We start from the raw sequence: 20,091 nt of genomic DNA, 5'->3' as shown, positions 1-20,091 counted from the left end.
TGCAATATCTCAGCTGCTAATAATTCTTATTTTCTATCATATTGTTTTATATGTCATTGTTTTATTGGTTACAGCTAATATATATATATATATTTTATTTATATATTTAGCTAGTTTGAACTTGCTACTTAATTTAATTGTACTCTGTGCAATGACTATAAAGGATTTCTATTCTATTCTATTCTATTCAGCTGATTGTTTATCTGTCCGGCTGCAACTTTACTGTTCTGGTTCACTCTCAGCGTCTCTCAGCTGTTTTCAGAGAAAAAGCTGTAAAAAGCTGCTGTACACTACCTGCTCAGCACCAAACAGACACAGTTAGCTGTAGACTAGCTGGTGAAAATAGTGGAGCATTTAGCAGCTAAAGAGCCAGATATTTCCCTCAGGAGTTGGTAGAGAGTAAAAACAGAGCTAAAAGAGAGTGAATATTGGACTTACATTCACCAGGTGGACAGAAACACGACTCCACATGAATGATAATGTTGCTCCGTAACTGCTGGATGTGGAAATAAGCAACTGTTTGCTAACAAGTTCAACATATAAAAGCTGATGATGTGTCAGATTTGTGTTCATAACTTGTTTCTGCAGGTTTAAAGAGTTAATGCAGCCTTTGAGATGTTGGTGAGAAAACATGTTTCTGATAATCTGGGTGAACTGATCCTTTAATTCTTCTTCATCTCTGAGGTGATGAGTGATGAAGCGGTCAATGCAGTAGGTGGAAGTGACCACTAGGTGTCACTGTCGCACAGTCTGTTTGCTGTGATCATGTTCAGTGAAGTAAAAACATCAATTAGCAAACATTACAGACGTCACTGCTGCTTTTTATTGATTATCAGAGGAAAAGAATCCAGAGATGAGTTAAACTAAGAAAAGAGAGAAAGAAGAGAAACAAAGTCAGAAAAATACTGAATGAAACTCTCAGATTATATGAATTTTGTATGTTTTTCCTCATGATTTTAAATATATTTTATATGTGTATCCATATAATTATTTACTCTTTATTTAAAAATGTTTTAGTTTTCATTTAATTCAATTCATTTATTGTTATACTTTATTTTATATATACTAATATACTATTTCTGAAGTTATCAGCACTCTTATATATAATTTAAATTAATAAAAAAATTATATTTTTATTTAAGTTTTGTGAAAACAATACAAAAAAGACTCTAAAAAGATTTTAAAAGGATGAGACGTCACTGTAAATCAAGTCTGTAATATTTTGGGGGATTTGAGAGGCTGCTGACGTCACAGTGAGATCATGAATTACTTTATTTATATGTGTTTTGTTTCTCTGAGTCATGCTGACACAGACTTTCTTGCCATCCTGCTGCTGTTGCATGATGACCACTAATAAACTGGGATGAAAACCTGTTTGTTCTGATGGGAAATCATCTAACCAGTTAACTGTTAAAGAAAATTAAATATGCATCATTTTTGGAGGGAAAGTGTCACCTGTTGTCTCACAAACGATAAAAAAAAAAACCACAGTGAGTTTTGAGTTTATTTGGTTTGATTCTGTCATAAAACAACCTAAACTTGCTCTATATTTCAAATATAAAGTATTTCTAATTACATTTTCCCTCCTAATTATGGTCAGAATGAAGGAGAAGAAAAGATTTACTCTCTTCTAAACACAACTGACTGAGCTGAGCTTCATTTACTGGTCTGGAAGATCAGCTGGGAAGGATCATTAAAGAATAATGGCGGAGCTGATTGCTACATAACGAGCAGCCTTGCAGAGACGAGTTGATACACGGTATTGATCAGGAACAGGAAATGGCACCAGATCTTCTGCTTTAACAGTCTTTGGCAGCTTAACTGATAAAACGCACTAACATTCACCTGTTATGTACGCAGGTTTGCCAAGGTTTGACTTTCTTATCAAAACAGCTTTATTGACTCACAGCTTATAAATCATGACAGGCTGATATATTTTCCTAGAAGGTAAAATATTTCACACGTTCAGGTGAAACAGTCTCTCCGCTCTGAGGCGCCGCAGGGAGAAACTCTCAACGTTTTCAAACTGGATGCAGCTTAAAAATGAGCTTTTCGTTAATATCCTGCAAGTTTACTGAAGACAAAACGACGTGCTGATGAAGCCTTTCACACACTTTATACTAAAGCTGCTGACAAATGGACTCATGGCAAAATTTGAATACCTCATAACGGAAAAAACACATCATAGGACAAACACATTTGACTGTCAGACTGTTTATTTCCATCTCTGGCGGGAAGAGAACAGCGATGGTTTTCTATTTATAAAATACAAATAACATCAGCAGATTACACAAAGTTTTTCACAGTATTTTCACAAACACCAGAGCCTGTCAGATACTGGATATCTGCAACTCACAAAACACTTGTGACAAAGATAATAATAAAAGTAATGGATGCAGGATATTTTTATAGTTTATAATCTTTATCAGTGCACTGAAACAGTAAACTTCACTGGGAATTTAATAATTATAAATAACTACAGAACAATTTCTAAATTACCCCAAGCATTTTTTTCTGCATTATGTTCTGTAAAAAAAGTTTTCATATTTGCAAATATTTGTGTTTGCATATATCGGACAACATAAACACTGATACCGATATATCTGTGATAGGCTGATAATAAACACTGATGAGAGCAGCAGAGCTCATTAACCGCTGATCAGGAAACTGAGTTATCATCTTCATCCCACTGCTTGATCGTGGACGTCATCTCTTGCTGTTAAACATAATATTAGTTTATGTTTATCATCCCTAAAACACAAAGTATTTCACCAGAGAAAACAACCGTTTCTCTACAAAGCTTCAACGATACTGTGGACAAACTTCATGAGAGACAGGAAGGGTTAAATTCAGTAATGTGAGGGCATTAATTATTAATCTGAGAGAATGAAATACTAACGGGAAGAAAGAAATGAGCGTATTGAGCAGATACAATAGTAATTTTTGGGAAATGATTTGTAATTTTTTTCCCTCCTCACCAGACTCCATAGAGAAATGTTGCACTTTCTACCATTTATCGCCTCTTCAGTTAGTATTGTGAGAGCTTTGTGTGTGTGTGTGTGTGTTATATATGTGTGTGTGTTAGTGTGTGTGTGTGTTTGCAGCATTGTTCACATGTGGGCGGGAATCTGAAAGCTTCTCTCCATCTCTGGAATGTCAACAATGAGTCACGTCGTCGGCCTGCGTGTCTCGGGGTGGGGTCTCCAGCCTCAAACCATCAAATACATACCGGTTCAGCCTGTTTCCTAAAACAACACTCACTCATTCAACGTGTGCAAGTGTGTGTGTGTGTGTGTCTCTCATGAACCTTATACTGGTTTTATTATGTTTAAATATTCTTATCTTAACATTTTTTAAAAATATTTTTACATTTTTTCTTCACACCTGCTCGTCCTCAGCAGAGTTCAGTCTTTATATTTTTATACAGGCGAGCGAAAGAGGAAGTAGTGAATCTGTGACTTTCACTGGTGAACATATAAACTATATATAAACACTGAGTATTAATACTCACAAACAAAAGGTCAAATGTAGGTCAAAAGTCTAAATGTGGTTTCAGAGATCTTAAAGATGACAGATGTGTAGATTTTAAAGTTTTCCTTGAAGTTTATATGAGGAGGAAACGGCACCAAGAAAATCTCATTTTTTATCCTCTTGAACTCTGATTATCTCCTTAAATAAAATCATTTTCCTGAGCTTACATGACGCTTATATTGTAGTATTCAAATGAAAGACAGCATGTTTTTAAGGATGCAGCGTTACATCAAAACATGTTATGTCTTCAGCATTTTAAGCTGTATTTTACACACATTTATCTGGTATTTCTGGGTTTTAACAAGTTGTGGCCATGTAAGAGTTTTTAAAGATATAAAAACATCAAAATGTGAGCTAAACATCTGATTACAGACCTTAATAAAAAATCAGCTTTGTCTGCTACAAAAAAAAAAATAATTTGGATTAATAATTTTGAAAGTCACAAATGACCGTTTAGGTGACATTCACGTGTCCTTTAACACTAACCTGAAGCTCAAACCTCTAAAGATCCTAAAGAACAAAACGATCTCAGGATGATTTATATTTTTTGGGTTCAGTTTGTCCTGAAGTTCTTTGCGAAAACGTTTGTTTACAACCGTCTGTTCACGTCAGACTCTGATCTTCATCATCTGCCTCTTCGGCTTGTTTCACCCTCTGACCTGAGAACGTGTTTCAACACATTCATCTCTCTCTGTCACGTTTTTAACTTGATGAGTTGATAACTGCTACGACTAACTGCCTTTAAACCTGTTTAATTATTCTTCTGATTGGACAAACTCATTATTTGTCCCAGATTCTGATTTTTGTCATCAAATTTGTCCTGAAATATCCACAAAAATCATGTTTTTAATAAATTTAAGGCAAGAAACAGGCAATACAGTTTTATTTTACATGTACGAGCTTGGCTTTTAATTAGAACTGTTGGTGGATCAACCAATTAGTCAATCAAGAGAAAATTATCCTGCAACTATTTACATAATCGATCGAGTCATTTTTCAAGCAAAGAAGCCGAACATGTGAGTTTCAGCTTCTAGAATATGAAAATTTGCAGTTTATGTGTCTTATAAATAGATATCTTTGGGTTTTGGACTGTTTGGAGCCGTTTCTACACAAACTAACGAGACCAAACTCTTCATGATGAGGGAACATGTCACCCAGTGCAGCGATGTGACTCACTGACGTGTTTTTAATAGTTTTTGGACAACAACAGAGGAAGAAGATATATCAGGCTTTAGATACACACACAATACTTGTTAGTAGATCAATTCATCGTTGGTTTGGATCCAAACATTTGAGATTTATTGACGAGAAGAAAAATACAGAAAATCGCAGCCTCAGTCAAAGGTGACTTTTACACTTGGCTGTGAGTCGGACTATAAATCACTCGATGAATGTGTCTTATGCTCACAGCCAAGAGTAAATAGTGTAAGTTTGCCTCTTTAAACACAGACAGGTGCCTCAAACAGGAAGTCTCCCCCCTCCCTTCCCCGTCATTGGCCGTCTGTTTGCTCCTGGACGCCCCCTCAGGCCAATAGCGTCTCCTCCCCTCTCTCTCCGCTGCGTCCCGCCCTCGCCCGGCTCTTCCCCTCCTCTGCCTGAGTCGCTGCTGCTGCTGCACTCCGATCTCAACCTCTCAGACTGTCTGTCTGTCTGTCGGGGCTCCTGCTGGATGTGTGTGTGTGTGTGTGTGGATGAGTGTGTGAAAGAGAGAGAGAGAGAGTGTGTGTGTTGTAGAGAGGAGGGAGAGTGTGTGAGGAGATTTAAAGTGGCTGCAGTAGAGTTTTCAGTTCTGTTTTGAGAAGTGAAGTGGAAGACGTGGTGGTGATGATGATGATGGGCTTCCTTCAGCCTCCACGGGCTCAGGTCAGTGGATGCCGACACTCTACAGCTGCCTGTGTGTGTGTGTGTGTGTGTGCAAGAAAAGGAAATTCATGCTCCTCCTGCTATTGTATGATACATTGTTTTCCAGCCTGTTGCTGGTTTCCAGTTTGCAGCGTTTGCCAATTTTTTTTCCAGGCTTTAAAACATCTAAAATAACCATAAATACCTTCATAACTTCTATGAGCCCAAACTAATTGCGTATTTTGTGCCATAATGGGTCAAAAAATGTCCAATTAGAGGGAATTTATAATGATGATAAATTGAGAAAAGCAGCAGTTTTGTCATTTTTAAACTTTCTCAGTGAAGCACGTTGGTGGAGGAAAGAACCAGGAGGAGAAAACACACTTCAGTTTCAAGGTTAAACTCTCTGGTTTGTGGTATAAAAGTCTAAAAAGCGTTTTCAGTGACCAGTTCAGATACAGTAGCCCACTGTTGTGAAACGTTTTGCTGGTTTTCTGAGACGTGGAAGGTATTTTTTGCCTTTTTATAGTGGTTTGGCGAGCTCTTGTGCAACTCTGATGTCAGTTTGGTGTCGGTGCTGTTGTGACAGTTTGTCTTTTATTCTGTGTTGTTTGCTGTGAGACTCAAGACTCGAGTCTCTTTTGTTGTTTATCACACGTACAACCAAACTTTCCCTCTTTAGAAAGTTTTGTAATCTACTTTAAGAAGAAGGGATCATCAAATATTTGTTTTTTTACCTATTAAATGACTTAAAATTAATCAATTATAGAATTGTCATTGATTACTGGTGACTTGGGGAAGAAGAGGGTGACTTAAAATGTTTAAAAATACTTTGTGTGAAAGAGAAAGTGAAGAAGAAAATGTAGAAGAAAGTTACAGAAAAGAGGAAGAAATGGGATTTTGTTTCTGAATCAACCCAAATGCATTGTTTGTTTTGTGTGTGTGTGTGTGTGTGTGTGTGTTGGGGGGGGGGGGGGACTCAACAGCTTGCCACCTGGCTGGCGAGTGATGCAGCGAGGGGGGGTGGTTGGAGGTGGAGGGGGGGGGGGTTGATGGTCCACACTGTACCCAATTAATGTGAGTGCTCACTGGGCTCACACACACACACACACACACACACACACACACACACACACACACACACACCATCCTCTATCTGCATTAATCAAAAATATTTTTGCTATTTCCAAGGTCAGTATTGAACCTTCAGGCTTAATTTCCTCTTATGATTTGAGTCACGTAGATTTAACTTGTTGCTCTCTTTTATAAAAACATCTTTGAATATAATTAATTTATCCTGAAAGCTTCGTTAACATCATCTTATATTAAAACCGAATCAAAGGAGTCTTTTGTAATGTGTAAAGTTTTGAACTAGCAGAGCTTTTTAGTCCGTTTTAGGTCATTGTTTTTGCTGTAATGACACATTTCCTGCATGATTCAGTCTCAGTGTTTCCAGCAGCAACAGCATCTGTTTTCAGAAAACAGAACAAAACATTGGAGACGACTGGAGTTTAGACGTAGACCAGCAGAACACCAGTTTCTCACCAGTCAAACGGCTTAAAACACATTAATTCAGCTTTAAAGTCACCAAGTGGAGTTTTTTTTTTACCACTAGAGGTGCTGTGGCGTAAGGAGCGTGAAGAAGACGACCGTTAGCGGTTAAACGCGGACGTGAACAATCGTTTTACTGTAAATGAAAGGAAACGCCCTCAGCATGTTTATCAGGCCTGGAGCATGGACGCAACACTGTAAATAAAAACAGAAAGCAAACAGAAAGCGCTACAGATTACCGTAAAGCCTGTTTGTTTTTTTAAGCTAAATGCTAAAGGCAACGTATGCAAACTAGACAGTGTAGATGAACTGATACTGGAGCAACTGCTGCTATCCAGCTAATAGATATTTAGAAGTTTAACAACCCAGTTATATAAAAGCATCAAAGCAGCAGAAACCACCGCTCACTTCCTCTTTTAACAGACAAAGTCGGGTATTTTTAGCGAGATGTCAAGATATTTGCTCCTTTTTTTTTTTTTCTGGCGTCAAAACTGAGTATTATAAAACCAAACCGTGACCTTTTCATAACCCGAACCATAAATGTCACAACATAAAACATCATTATTCAACTGATAACAGCCATTCAATCTGATTTTTAAATGATTGAAACGTAGAGATTCAGCCTGTCTGTGGTTTGCAGACACGTATGATACCAACGATTTATTCCGGTGGTTGACTTTTTAATTGTGACATAGTGATACATAGTGAGCAGGACATTTTTCAGTTGTTAAATCCACCTGTCAACGATCTCTGAGCACACAAATGTAACACAAAAGACCAATTTTGGGATTTCTGTGCTTGTTTTTCAATTTCTTGTTTCTGATCCAGATACATTTACAGTTTATCAGCTGATATATCGGCCTTTATATCGGTCTACTTCTACTAGACAGCAGAGTATTTTTGTTCCCATTCAGGAAAACTATAGAATAGAGCAGTAATATAAAAACATAGACTTTATCATCTTGCAGTATTATTACTGTATTACCTTTTACCTGACATTAACAATATATGAGCTATGGTGAACTCTCCAGGGCTTTAAGAAGCTGTCCAAAAAAAGGCAAAATATGCTCAGAAATGCTTAAACGACAGGCTGTTTGGTGCGTTAGACACCTGATATAAAACAAGAATAACCATCGCAGTGCATTTCAGTAAACAAGTGTTCAGTTATTCAGTCAGTTGGAGAGACGTCGCTACTGAAATCTAATAAACACCAGCGTCTTTACAGAGTGATCGTAGCTCAGAAAGTTTTCAGGCTGAATTTTTATCAAAGTCATCAAAAGGGTTTTGAACGGGAAGTGAAAACTGACACGTTTTCACCACCATCATTCTTTTCAAATCTAGTTCATCTTCTGGATAATCAGGTCAGGTTTGCATTTTTTGTGTGATTTTTTCGTGCTGATAACATTATTACATGCACAGACAAAAAAAAAGACTCTACGAGCTTGTTAAGTGTAACTGAAGCTGCAGCTACTTTCTGCAGAGACTGTTATCAAACTGAAACACAAGCCAGGAATATGAGCAGCGAGGGTCACGCTGTTCCTTTCATCCTGTATAATCTCAGCAGCCTGTTTCTTTTCTTTCTTGCTTTTTTTTTTTTTTAAACATGATTTCTCCTTTGTTCTATTGTTGCTGTTCTGATATTAATTTATTTCCTTGCATCACCGGTTCCACCAGGAGTTATTGTTAGTCACCTGCAGACACACCTCAAGATGCACTTTCACACACGGGTTTCAATACGACGATGGCATAAAAAACACCAAACAGAGACACACAGGACCTTATTTATGTGCATGGTTTGCATTATACAGGCTCTGGACTGTACACTCTGTGTGTGTGTGGTGTAACAGTAGTACGGTAAAGGTTGCTGTTTTTGCATCTAATTTGTTTGCGTTTGCAATGAGAAGCATTATCTGGACTGTGCACTGAAGGGTAAAGACGATATAATTTACATTATTGTACATTATTTTAAGATCAGGCATCAGTCGGCATCACATCTGAAATTATAGTAAAGAAATTGTGTTTTTGTTTCCGGCTTCTTGTGTATTATTTGCTTCTCTCTTGTAAGATAAAGTAGTTTAACCTGTTCAGCCTTTAAATCATATTCAAATGAAATAATCTAAGAAGTGAAATCCCTCTTTCACTGAACTACTCACAATTTATAGACATGAAACTCATGATGAGGGACTGCAAGAAGACATTTCTTCATATTAAGGAGTTACGAGCAGAAAAACCTGTTAATCAGTTTATTTTGGACATAAACGAGAGAATACATCCCAGAGTTTCACTAAATACACTAAATTGATTAGATTTAATGTCTCATGATGGGACGTTAAATCTGCCGTGCTGCTTTGGTTGATGGTTGATGTCACCTGGAGGAGGAAGTGAAAGCAGACAGACCACAGTGAAACCGCAGTTCATCTTTCCACAGAACCCAAACATGAGTTGTTCCTTTCCTAGAAATACACTCAGGGTTTGAAGGTTTTGAGGTGAGAAGTGCTTCATACATGAGAGATCAGCTCAGTTTCAAATTTACGACTTTACATACATTACATACATACGTTACGACAGCTTGAACAATGATGAAACTGAAGTAATAACATTTCTAGCAACTGTTTCTCAGCTGTGTGTGTTGTGAGTGTTGCGTTCAACAACAGCTCTGGTAATTCGGAAATTACAGAATATCAACAGTGCATGAATGAAAACTGAAAGTGCTGTAATATTATTGTGGTTTCACACACTATGTGGCTTTTTGTGACTTCACTAAATGTCTCTGCATTAACCGCAAAAACACTTAAAGCTGCTCTAATCAATATTTATATATTAAGAATGGATCAAATGACTTCATTTAATGTGAAATTGATCGCTTGTAGTCATGAACCCTCAGAGAATGAACAGACACAGTTAGCTGTGGACTAGCTGGTGAACATAGTGGAGCATTTAGCAGCTAAAGAGCCAGATATTTCCCTCAGGAGTTGGTGGAGAACAAAAACAGAGCTAAAAGAGAGTGAATATTAGACTTACATTCACCAGGTGGACAGAAACACGACTCCACATGAATGATAAAGTTGCTCCGAAACTGCTGGATGCGGAAATAAAGCAACTGTTTGCTGACAAGTTCAACATGTCAATTTAAGCCGCAGCCCCCTAATAGCCAAATAATCAGTTTATACAGGTTTAAACAATAATATATGAAGTAAAAAAAATTGATTTCAGCTCATGCTTTTTCCTCAAATTAATAAGTAAGTAAGTAAGTAAAACTTTATTTATATAGCACCTTTCTTAAAACAGGTTACAAAGTGCTTTACAGTGACATAGCAAAGCGACTGGTCGCTGTATCAGCTGTGATAACATGCAGTTCAGTATATATACGTACAGTGGCAACACAGGGAGTCGTGTGCGGAAAGTAAGAGTGTGGAGGTCTGAGTGGTAGATGTGCACGCCTCCAATTAACATTTGTGTTTTTATTAAAGTCCTCCTCCACTCAAAAACATGTTTCTTCTTCTTCCTGTAGCTGGATGTTTGTTCTCTTGTATGTGCAGAGTTTGTTTTCACATTCATCTGCTGAAGGAGGAAAGTTTCTCTGAGCTCAACCTTAAATCTCAGTTTAACAAGTGACATCACAGCTAGTTCGGAGCCAATCGTGGTCCAGTATTCAACTATACAAGTATGATGTGGAAACTTGAAGCCTCTAGAGCACAAACACAAGTAGGAGACGTCTTGTGTCCAGCAGTTGAACCATATTTGCCAGGCGCAGATGTTGCAGAAAGCAAGAATTATAAATACGTAGATGTGGAAAAAAACATGGCCGCCGAACGTAATCTGGATTTTGCTGAAGTGTCCACTGTTGGCGTTTTTGCAATATTGTTGTAATATGTTAGTTTTTTCTGCCACCAAGTGGTCAAAAAATGTGTGAATACAGGTTTAAGAGCTTCATCTGCACTGGAAACATCATTAAAACCTTAAAATATGAACTCCTCTGTCTTTCTGATGCATTTCTTCTTCATGTTCTTTGCCTCACTTATAAACTCTCCTTACTCCATCTTTCCCCTGCTGTCTCTTTTTGGCTGTTTTTATCTTCTCAACCTGCAGTTCGTTCATCCATCTTTCTCTTTCCTGTCAGCCGTAGATCACAACAGATCAGACACTAATCCAAACAACGGGATTAGTAGAGGAGAAGCACAGGAAGCAGAGGCCTTTTTAACCACATTCCTCAATATAAGTGTGTGTGTGTGTGTGTGTGTGTGTGTGTGTGTGTTGAGGGGGTCAAACGGTGTCCGTGCGTGTGCTCATGAATGAAGAGGATTGACTGGAGGGATTTTCACATAAACTGACCCAGAAACATGGATGTGATGAGAAATCCTTTAGAGAAACAGCAGAGACAGTGAGGACAACATGTAACAACTATAAACACGTCATCTGTCATCATGATGGAGTAAAACCATTGAGCCAATTAAACACCAGCAGCTACTGGTGCTGTAAAGTTTAATGGAGACTCAGCTGGTTATGTGGGAGATGTTACATTTATATGTAAAGCTTTGAACTTTAATTATGGCTCCACCGTCCAACCAACCAAGCCAATATTGTGGTTTGAACATGTGTTGCCACCACAGGATTTGGATCAAAGTTGATCAGAAATATTCTGTTTAAGACCAAATTTAAACCAATGAGAAGAGCAAAAATAAGACACAAATGCAAAAATCTCAAATAACCCAACTTTGTTCTCACTTTGGCAGAAAATTGTGTGTTCCTGTTGCACCCAAATATGTTTTCAGGGTCTTTATATATTCAGGGAAATTTCACTGAGAGGCCTTTCTCACCTGGAAGCTGCAGTCTGACCTGCTGGCTTTGCTCAAGGGCGCCTCAGTGGAGGTAATGAATGAGGGGAAAACTTTCCCGACCCAGACTCACCCTGCCGGGCTCGGGGATCAAACCAGAGACCTTCAAGGTCTGGTGGGCTCTGACCTTTCAGCCACCGCTGCCTTACAGCTGTTTAACGTCAGTCATCTTTGCTGCAGTTAATGAACAAATGAGACCCTCCTTCCTTATCAGTGCAGAAGCAGTTAACAGTTACACATTCACTCTGCCTCAGGTTAAACTCCAGGTTAGATTCAACGTTTACTTACATTTCTTACAGCAGGGTGTCAAACCAGAAAATGTAAAGGAGTAGGTTTGGTCTCAGAAGTGGGGGAGGGGACACACAAAGAAATAAAAACTAATAAACCAATAACAAATGATCATAAAATTGGTTATTGTGCTTTCTATAATAATGGTGAATAGTGTAACACAAACAAGCTATTTAAATCTGTGTATTGAAATCCTACTTTAGTTTCCTTTATAGATATTTGATACAAACTTACCTAACGAGCACTGCGCTTAATTTCCTTATTTTTGACTGATGTTCAGTTCTAGCATCTTCAGTCTGATATCCAACGTGAAATAAAAATCTAGATTAAAATGTATTTTTGAGTGGTATCTGCAGCTATTCAGATGGCTCTAATAACATTCACCAGTAAGGTAGGGCAGCCTGAGAGGCAAAACCCAGGGCAAAAAAACACCACGTTAAGCTTATTGTTTTGAGCTCACACTAATAATTGAAGACGACTCAGATGAGTGTATAAACTTTTCATCAGTTCTTTCATCTGGAGTTCGATGGCTGGACAGTAGAAGTAAATCGATGGTCAAAGAGCAAAGCCTCCGATCTGAAAATGCACTTTTTTTGAGAAATAACACACTGTTTTTGGACTATATTACTGTAGTGTTAACAATACCGTAATAACCAAACAAACATACCGTAAACAATACCGCATAATATAGTAATATAGTCCAAAAACAGTGTATTATGTCTTGGGTATCCTTAACAAACAGCATTCTGCAAGAAAACAACTAGTTTTTTTTAAACAAGTTTTCTCAAAAAAGTGCATTTTTCAGAAAGGAGGTTTTGCTCTTCAGCCATCGAAATGCTCAGAAGGATTTTAGTAAGAAAATCAACTTGAAACAATGAATGTGGGACAAAGTAACTAAACATTTGTTATAATTTCATCTTCCAGTTACTTGATAATTGTAAAACAGGAGTTTGTCTGATCTCTTGTGTTGCTGGACTCTCTTCTAGTGGTCTAGTTGGTGGAAATGGTTTTCAAACCTGGAAGTAGATCAGAGACGTTCTGCTGCTCCTTCATGTTGAAAGGAGGCAGTTTATGGAGGTTTCAGGTGGATCTGGAGTGAAGGGCCACCACTCAGGCCTGGATCAGTACAGGAAAATGTGAGGATGTGATTCATGTTTGACCTTTAGGCTTAACACCCTCTTCCCCTCCGTACCTGTCCCTCCAGGTGAGCCCCGGGCTCCAGACTGAGTGCTAACCATGCTGCGGCATTCCGAGCCGACGTCCAGCACCCTTCAGCTGGTCGCCAACGATATGACCGGCATCATGGAGACACTAGACACCCGCGAGCTCGACCTGGGAGATGGAGAGTACAACACGACAGACGCCAACGTCCCAAGTGTGTGCATTTTGTCAGAGTTGGTGTCCGTCTGCCGTCACGACATATATTCTGTTTGTCTGTGTGTGATATCTGATGATGATGATGATGATGATGATACGTGTGTTTTTCTCCAGGAGAGCGTTTGCCTTTCATGGCCATCTACAACACGGTGGGTTTCAAGGAGCCCGAGGCCAAAGTCTTCCTGTCCTCTCCGATCACCGCCAAGATCCTGGAGGTGGAGCGGTTCACCTCGGCTCAGGACCGCTTCAACGTCACCACGCAGCGGAGCGTCAACAAGGTGCACACAGACACACGGACAGACTTTGTCATATTTTTATTTGTCTCAATGCCTCCTCAAGGTTAATGACAAGACTCTAATTGGCTCAACACTTAGTCTGGAGCCCTGTGCTTATGCTGCGTTCATGTCATATTGGAGTTACTGTAATTACGAGTTTCCGACTTGTAAATAGTTCACGTCAACCTCCAAGTTGAACGACTCTACAGATGTGCCTGAAAACCAAGCAAACATGGAAGCCTCACATTAACCAAAGTCCATCATTTAGTGTAATTAAACCCTAATTTAATGGATATAATGTCATTTTGTCAGTGTACAGTATTTTAAATCTTCATATGACCAATTCCGTTATCATACAACCTTCCTGAGTTGTCAGATGATGTAAACGCTCACAGATCCTTCCCATCCGTCGGACATAGTGTGAACGTGGCATCATCTGGGTGCATAACCTGCCAATAAAACCAAAACTTGTTGTTTTTGTATGGATTAACTAATAGATATAACATGTTAATTAGTGACTTTTAGAAGTGCTGTTTGGTGCAGATTTTTGTAACCTGCAGACGGAGCTAAGCTAGCTGTTTCCCCCCGTTTCCAGTCTTTATGCTAAGCTAAGCTAAGCTAACCGTCTCCTGGATCGTCATATTTAACGTACAAACATGAGCAGGATCAATCTACTTATCAAACTCTTAGCAAGACAGCAAATTAATGTATTTCCCAAACTGTTGAACTTTCTTTACATCATTTATAATTAATTGAGTGAACTCAGTCAAGTTGATATTTTACATTATTATCTACTGGGTCAGATTTTGAGGGAAATTTGCTTAAATCTACGACACCAAACCAAAGAAACTGTCGGCTGCTTAAAAATTTGATTAGCCTGAAGATGTTGTCACAAACTAATTAGACAACCACCGTTTGTTTGACTAACATTGAGCTTTTTAAAATGTAAAGTGATTAAAGTAAACACCTGACTCTAGTCTCTGTGTGGTGTGTTTAGTCGATGCCGGCGGTGTTTAAGATCGAGCTGAAACACGGCGAGTTTACGTGGCTGGTGAAGAGGAAGGAGAAACACTTCCTGGATCTCCACAGAGAACTGAGGACGTACAAGACGTTCATGAGGCTGCCGCTGCCGACACGCAGGTAAACACGGCCATATATTTTGTTGTCAGCATTTGGTGCTGCTCGTTACCGCTGTCATCATCTAAAACATCTTACTAGCTGGTCCTGGGATATGAAAGGACATCCTCTCACCTGCTCTTGTCATGTCTCTCTGCAGTCACACGGTGAAGAGGCAGACGGCGACGAGGATCGAGGCGAGGCAGATGCCGAACCTCCCCAGAGGAGGAGGAGACGAGCTGGGCAGGGAGGAGCAGGTTTCCAGCCGCAGGGTACGTTGTTCTCCAGAGCAGCTGTCAATAATCAGCCTCTCTTCCTTTCATACTTGTTGATTTTTTTTTATTTTATTGTACCAGCTAGCTGATATTTCTCTAATGTGTGTTTGTTTCAGAAACAACTGGAAGATTACTTGAATAATCTGCTAAAGATGCCGATGTACAGGAACTACCACGCAACGGTAAAGGCAACAGCTTCTCTAGAGTTTCTACTCATCCTGTAAAACTTTTAATTCTTTAATGCAGATTTTCCGTTGTGGAAAATGATAAAATAGTTGTGAAAAGTTTTTTTTAAATGTGCAAGAAAGGTATGATCAGGTTCAGGTTGGGTTTGTTGTTTAGATATGAATATTTTTCCTCTTCCAGATGGAGTTCATTGATGTCAGCCAGCTGTCCTTCATCCACGACCTGGGACCAAAAGGCTTGTAAGAACAACTCACTGTCATAAACATCATTTATTCTGTATTTTAATCTTATACTTTATCCTTAAAACAGAACTCCACTGTTTTAGGGAAGAGTGGTATTATGTTAACATTAGCTGCAGCAGCTGTAATTTATATTTTTTATAATACTTATGTCTGATGTGTCAGTGTGTGATGTGTTTGGCTCGTAGTGATGAACCTACAGAGAATTATCAGTGACTCTGCAGCTCCTCTCGGCTTTACGGAGCTTTATAGTGAGTTTCAGCTCATTGTTTATCTGTCCGGCTGCAACTTTACTGTTCTGGTTCACTCTCAGCGTCTCTCATAGTGTCGTTTTCAGAGAAAAAGCCATAAAAAGCCGCTGTACACTACCTGCTCAGCACCAAACAGACACAGTTAGCTGTAGACTAGCTGGTGAACATAGTGGAGCATTTAGCAGCTAAAGAGCCAGATATTTCCCTCAGGAGTTGGTAGAGAGTAAAAACAGAGCTAAAAGAGAGTGAATATTGGACTTACATTCACCAGGTGGACAGAAACACGACTCCACATGAATGATAATGTTGCTCCGTAACTGCTGGATGTGGAAATAAGCAACTGTTTGCTAACAAGTTCAACATGTCAACTTAAGCTGCAGCCCCCAAATAGCCAAATAATCAGTTAATACAGGTTTAAACAATTATATATGAAGTAAAAAAAATTGATTTCAGCATATGCTTTTTCCTCAAATTAATAAGTAAGTAATTAAGTAAAACTTTATTTATATAGCACCTTTCTTAACACAGGTTACAAAGTGCTTTACAGTGACATTGGGACACAAAAACCATGAAAGACACATTCAAGAACACATACAGACATCACACACACGTACGAACACAGCGAGCATACAGTCATCACACTTGAATTTATCAAATGTTATGAGAAAGCCATTTTAAAAAGTAGGTTTTTAGGTGATGTTTGAAACAGTCAACAGATTCAGCTGATCTGATGGGAGTGGGGAGATTGTTCCAAAGTCTAGTTGCCAGGGCAACAGAAGCACAGTCGCCTTTGGTTTTTAGTTTGGCACGTGGTACGGCCAACAGGTTTTGGTTGGAAGACCTAAATAAGCACTTATATTGAGAAAATAAACCCATGCAAGGCAAAGAGAAAAGGAAGATTTCAGAATTGGGATAAAAGTTCTTTAAACCAAAACTTGTATCCAAAGTTTTACTTAGTTCCTGCCTGACAGCAGCTCTCTCTCGTCTCTCAGGGAAGGAATGGTGCTGAAGCGCTCCGGTGGCCATCGGATCCCCGGGATAAACTGCTGTGGTCGCAGCAAGATGTGCTACCGCTGGTCCAAACGGTCAGTAAACACAAACACTGAATGAAACCTTTTGAGAAGAGAGAACACCAGGAGAGGATCAGATTCCCCCACACTGTAATATTAAAATTGTATTAAAACCTGGATGCTGTTAACGGCCATTAGATGCTGCAGAGAAACTTTCAGGTTTGACTTTGATTTGATAACAGATGTTTCAGACTCACATTTAACTCCATTTCCAAATAAGTGGTTTAGATTATTGTGTTGTGTTGGGTTTTTAGTTACAACATGTGTTATCTGATCACTATTGTTGCCTCACTGGACTGTTTTTATGATGGCGCTGTGTTGAGAACAGGAATTTTCCTTTAAGTACACAGAAAAACAATGCAGTTTATTTTAATTACATTGTGATTCCATTCCTGTAATGTTAATGGAGATGTATGTGTGTGTGTGTGTGTGTGTGTGTGTGTGTGTTTATAGCTGGCTAGTGGTGAAGGACTCGTTCCTGCTGTACATGAAGCCGGACTCGGGCGCCATCTCCTTCGTGATGCTGGTCGACAGGGAGTTCAGCATCAAGATGGACTCCAAAGACACCGAGACCAAACACGGCGTCCGTATCGACAGTCTGTCCAGGTCTGTTTTTCATGTGCAACATTTACAGGGTCCAGAAAATAGCAGTAAATAGTTTTTTTTTTAATGTGACATAAACAAACAAATCTCTACCAACCACATCCGTAAAAAGTTCCTTAAAATAACTTAAAATAACTGCGGTAAGGGGCTTAATAATAACTATAACAACATGTTGTGGCGGCCCTCAACGACACTTACTTTTTAATTCAGTAAACTTTATGTCAAAACACTTTATTTATCAGTTTAAATCCCCTGAAAATGTGGCTTCAAATCCCTTTAAATCCCTCTGAATGAGCCAGAATCAAAGGGTGAATACATAAATAAATAAATAATACTTTAAGATGTGTATCTTAATTAAGAGTTTAACAGATTTGCACTGGTTTGATCTCTTCATCAGGATTGTGCGGTTGTGGTTTTGATTACATTTGATTGACAGCGGCGGCAACGTAAGCAAATAACTCCACGACCTCGCCAACTTCTAACCAGTCAGAAGAGCTCAGACAAAAAACAGAAATATGGAAATCTCTAATGTCAAATAGATAAAACTGTTCTAACATGGTCAGAAAATAGCTTGTTAATGTTGGATCCCGTCGCTCAAGGAAGGAAGTGAAATGAGAGAATATTGATTTCAGGGCCTTTAAGGTATTTTAGTGCCTTTAATTTAATTTACTTTATAAAAAGAAACTCGGTGCCTTTTATGTGTCATATTGAGTACATCAGTCAGTGGTTATTTAATGGACTTTTCACATTAACGCACCATCAGTAACATTAGATTTATTTATTAAAGCCTCCACGGATGAACCTATAAATAAATCCCTTACAAAGTGATAAAGTTACACAAAGCTTTGGGACTTTAACAAAGTATAATAAAGTACATTAAAGGGAGATATATTTAGTTTACTTTACACTTTACTTTAAGTCCCCATATTTAGCATTTATAAGCAGTAAATAAACAGTATAACAAATGGTTTATAACACTATAATGTAAACATATGTGTTTATTAATGTAATTGATGCTGGTGTACAAACAGATAATGAATTTACAGCAATAAACACTTTAAATGTCCTTATATCTGCTTAAAATGACATTATAGTGTGTTATAAACATTTATTACATGTTTATACACTCATTATAAACAGGTGGACTTACAGTAAAGTGTCACCAGGGATTTGAGTGATTTGGCTTTTAATGACTGCTGTCAGTGTCCGGGGAATTATAACAATATTTATAAGTTGATAAAGTCTACAGCGGCTTGTGAATGACTTTAAAACAGTCACATTTTAGTGAGTAATCAGTGAATCAGTGCAGAAATCTACCAGCAATATTTAGTAAAGCTGAAGAGACGCATCAACATAATGTGATACTTGACTGAAACAATAAATCTGAATAAAAGAGATTTATTCTTCTTGCAGATGTGTCCATTTGGCTCTATGAGGCCGTTTAAAACCCTGTGTGTGTGTGTGTGTGTGTGTGTGTGTGTGTTCAGGTCATTGGTGCTGAAGTGCACCAGCTACAGACACGCCCGCTGGTGGGGTCAGGCCATCGAGGGCTTCGTGCAGAAGCACGGCTCGGCGTTCCTCACCGACCACCGCTTCGGATCCTTCGCCAGAGAAGAGGTTAACATTCCTGCCAAATGGTAACCGTAGCAACCAACTGACACTGTCCAACTGCGATTTTTAATGCATTTTTTAGTGAAGTGAGACTTGTGTGTTAACGAGGAGGAAGCGTTGCAGAAAGTCTTTGACACGAGTTAGTGCCAGCCGTCAGGGCCAGATGTGGGTTGAACAGTCTAGACAAGACCTCGTCCAGTTGGCAGAGAGAGTGTGTGTGTGTGTGTGTGTCTGTGTGTCTGTGTGTGTGTGTGTGTGTGTGTCAGTGTGTCTGTGTGTGTGTCTCTCGCTGGAGTAACTCGACACAAAGAGAGGGAAAGTGAGCCTCAGCTGCTCATCACCTGTCCCCCTGCTGGGCAACACTATACTGTCTGTGAGACAGACTGTGTGTATGTGTGTGTGTGTGTGTGTGTGTGTGTGTGTGTGTGTGTGTGTGTGTGTGTGTGTGTGTGTGAGCAGCTGAGAGGAACATTATAAAAGCATAATGAAACTGAAGAAGAAGAAGGTGGACACATTGAAAAGTGAGAACAATTTGTTTGGGTTGTTCTTTACTGTCTAAAAGTGTGTATTTGTGTGTGTGTGTGTGTGTGTGTGTGTGTGTGCGTGCGTGCGTGTGTGTGTGTGTGTGTGTGTCCCCTCTACAGGTATGTGAATGGTAAAACATACATGGAGGATGTGGCCGATGCTCTTGAAGAAGCCAGAGAGGAAATATTCATCACAGACTGGTGGTAAGTTTGTGTGTGTGTGTGTGTGTGTGTGTGTGTGTCTTTAAACTCCCGCTGTAGTGTTGCTCCATCACATTAACATGAGATTCTGCAGAAGTGGGTGGTCAGGATTTGTGTGTGTGCGTGTGTGTGTGTGTGTGTGTGTGTGCATGTGTGTGTGTGTGTTTCAGAGTGCAATGAGTGCATCTGGCGGTCACCTCTACTGGAGGTTTTCTGGTCAAGCAGATCAGTTACAGTCAGAGGCTCAGACTACTGTTATACTAGCATACACACACACACACACACACACACACACACACACACGTCAAGAGTACAA

General features: G+C 39.1%; 1 protein-coding gene across 2 annotated transcripts in view; it reads left to right on the top strand.

Moving 5' to 3' along the window:
• Positions 1 to 20,091, top strand: part of pld1b (phospholipase D1b) — a 55,435-nt gene that overhangs the window by 10,537 nt on the left and 24,807 nt on the right. Inside the window, exons 1-11 of one of the 2 annotated variants that reach the window (XM_067577685.1) lie at positions 5,150 to 5,394; positions 13,252 to 13,422; positions 13,539 to 13,702; positions 14,697 to 14,839; positions 14,976 to 15,087; positions 15,207 to 15,272; positions 15,457 to 15,515; positions 16,759 to 16,851; positions 17,290 to 17,442; positions 18,927 to 19,076; positions 19,695 to 19,778. In XM_067577685.1, the coding sequence (XP_067433786.1) occupies positions 13,284 to 13,422; positions 13,539 to 13,702; positions 14,697 to 14,839; positions 14,976 to 15,087; positions 15,207 to 15,272; positions 15,457 to 15,515; positions 16,759 to 16,851; positions 17,290 to 17,442; positions 18,927 to 19,076; positions 19,695 to 19,778 (1,163 nt within the window). In that variant the 5' untranslated portion in view covers positions 5,150 to 5,394; positions 13,252 to 13,283. Of the gene's footprint in view, positions 1 to 5,149; positions 5,395 to 13,251; positions 13,423 to 13,538; positions 13,703 to 14,696; positions 14,840 to 14,975; positions 15,088 to 15,206; positions 15,273 to 15,456; positions 15,516 to 16,758; positions 16,852 to 17,289; positions 17,443 to 18,926; positions 19,077 to 19,694; positions 19,779 to 20,091 lie in introns of those variants that run through there. The other variant, XM_067577686.1, reaches the window with a different exon arrangement.

The sequence above is a fragment of the Thunnus thynnus genome, chromosome 21 (assembly GCF_963924715.1).
Source record: "Thunnus thynnus chromosome 21, fThuThy2.1, whole genome shotgun sequence".
Taxonomy (NCBI): domain Eukaryota; kingdom Metazoa; phylum Chordata; class Actinopteri; order Scombriformes; family Scombridae; genus Thunnus; species Thunnus thynnus.
The sequence above is the reverse complement of the archived record's forward strand: the minus strand, read 5'-3'. Positions and strand labels throughout refer to the sequence as shown.